The sequence below is a fragment of the Phocoena sinus genome, chromosome 9 (genome assembly GCF_008692025.1).
Source record: "Phocoena sinus isolate mPhoSin1 chromosome 9, mPhoSin1.pri, whole genome shotgun sequence".
In the NCBI taxonomy this organism is placed as follows: Eukaryota; Metazoa; Chordata; class Mammalia; order Artiodactyla; family Phocoenidae; genus Phocoena; species Phocoena sinus.
In genome coordinates, this window is record NC_045771.1 from 72,462,646 (window position 1) to 72,464,966 (window position 2,321).

The 2,321-nt window shown below is 52.2% G+C and overlaps 1 protein-coding gene across 1 annotated transcript; it reads right to left on the reverse strand.

Annotated features, from left to right (window-relative positions):
- Window positions 1-657: 657 nt before the first annotated feature.
- FERD3L (Fer3 like bHLH transcription factor) lies at window positions 658-1,149 on the reverse strand. Its single transcript, XM_032642216.1, has one exon. It carries the CDS (start codon window positions 1,147-1,149, stop codon window positions 658-660), a length of 492 nt encoding a protein of 163 aa, XP_032498107.1.
- Between the last annotated feature and the right edge of the window lie 1,172 nt (window positions 1,150-2,321).

A 2,321-nucleotide genomic window follows, 5' to 3' on the forward strand; every position in this document is an offset into this window, starting at 1 on the left:
CTCCTTCATTCTGCCTGTCGACAAGCCTAAGAGGACCGGAGGAGAGATCCGGAGCCCCTTGACCTCTCAGAAGACCCAGTACCGCACTCCTCGCGGGTTTCTGGTCCAAGGCCTCCCTAAGAGCACGGCCGGAGCGGAGTGCCTGCCTGGGATGGCTGAGCACCGATTCTTGAGGCTTAAAAAAAAAAAAAAAAGTAGTAATGCCTCTTTTATATTTACATTAAAACACACACACACACACACACACACACACACACACACACACACACGTAAGAAGGAGGGAGATATGGGACTCCATAGAAGCCCCCGAAGTCTTCCTTTTCGGAGAGGATTAGCGTCTCACCCGCCTGACAAAAGCTGCTTTGGGGCGTGGGCCTCGACTGCCCCAACTCCTTCTTAATCAGTCCTAACTTGCCCCGCCCGCTCCTGCCCCACACTCCGCTGACAGCGATCGCGTATATATTAACTCTACGGCTTCCACGCTTCTCGAGGGCTGTGGGAATTTTATAATCCAGAACCAAGCTCCCGAAGGCCAGACGTTCTGTCTTGGAGCGTCCCTCCTGGCCTTTCAGCCACACCCACTGCCGGGTCCCGAAACACCCCAAACCCGCGCGCGCCCAGGCGAGGAGGGGGCAGACACTTTCATCCCACACTGGCTCAGCCGGTTTCCTTCTCGAAGCTCTCCAAGAGCTCGGTCATGAAGGAAATGTAGACGATGGCCAGGCGTAGGGTCTCGATCCGAGACAGCCTCTTCTCGTAAGCAAAAGTGGGTACCTTCCTCCGCAGCTGGTCGAAGGCCTCGTTGAGGTTGAACATCCGCTTCCTCTCTCGGATGTTGGCGGCTTGGCGCTGGGCGTACGTGATCACTCTTTTCCTCTTGGGGCGGCCCAGCAGGGAGGCGCCTCTCCCGTGCTCCTCTTCCTCCTCGTTTCCCCCCTCTTCTACTTCACCCTCCTCTTCTTCTGGATCGTCCTCAAAACGCGCCAGACTCCTGGGTCCTTCCTCTCGGAGCACAAGGTCCTGGTGGTCTCCATAGGGGACCCCGGGTGCGAAGTCGCAGAGAAGAGGGTGCCCCGGGGAGGCTAGGGACAGGTCTGCGACGAAGTCCAGCACGCTGGCGTCCACGCAGCTCTCGGGATAGGCTGCCATCGCGTCGTCTTGGCCCTGCGTCTCATCGGTTTCTCGAAGGGAGGGGCGAGGTTGATGATGGGCTTCCTAATAGCCCTGAATCTGATGGGTCACCATCACCGAAGGACCAGGGGACATTAATATTTATAACCAAGCTGATAACAGGATTAGTTGCACCGACAGGGAAGGCTCTGACAACGTCGCTCCTCTCGAAACTGATGGAAGAAGACAAGCTTGAGCACGCATGGAAGACTCAAAGGGACAGGCCTCCAATTCTGCGATCCTTTTTGCTGTGCCACCTGGGACAGTTCCTTCTTGGCAACAACTCCCAGCCCTTACCTGCTGTGCTTTTTGTGTCTCTCCACACCCCCGCAGCCAACTAATATTCTTCAGGCTCCTTATCTCACGTAGTTCTTTAATTTAGCTTTGGATTTTCAAAGCAAGGATGTTTTCCACCGCTCTGGCTTCTCCTTGGCTTCAGAGTAGGAGTTCTGAATCTTGCCACCCTAGGCTGCCAGTGGGTGTGAAACAACTGCATGTGCTTTTAATGATGTCCTGAAGAGGGGCCCTGTCTGCCAGGGGTCGAGGGGAGCTGTTTGTCTGGTATCCCAGTGCAGCGGCTACTGAAAGGCAAGATCTTCCATTAGCTTAAGTAAGCACGGTAGGGGGGCCGAGAGTGCATTCCCCAGAGTCGCTGTTGGAACCGGCTTTCTCTTTCCACTGGGTCGTAAACAGCTCTCCTTTCGCTTTACCAACCCTGACTTCTAAAATCTGTTTTGCTGTAATCGGTCTAACAATTGAGGTACTTGACTTTCCTTTCCTAACCCTATCTCCCAACCCGGTAAATGATTTTACTTAGAGTGCAAAAGTTATGACAATAAAACGAAAAAGGGAAGCTCAGAATATTTCCACCCAGTGTGCTTTACTGTATAATCCCAGCATGGGAGGCAAAGTAAACTCTCCCCCCCAAATAAAACAACTTCAGTCTCTTTTCAAAACTGCGATTCACCCTTTGATAAACCAATTGGTCGATCAGCTCACCCTCTGTTGAGAAGTCTTTCAAATTTCAAATTGCTGATCAGTATTCGTGAACAAAGAATAATCCTGACACTTCTATCTGGTTTGTTTCCCTCATTACCAGCCTACAGGATTTAAGAGTGGAAACTATACTGCATTTTATTTAAGAGAGATTT

Coding starts and splice junctions, on each gene's coding strand:
- FERD3L (XM_032642216.1), bottom strand. CDS start 1,149: ATGGCAGCCTATCCCGAGAGCTGCGTGGACGCCAGCGTGCTGGACTTC.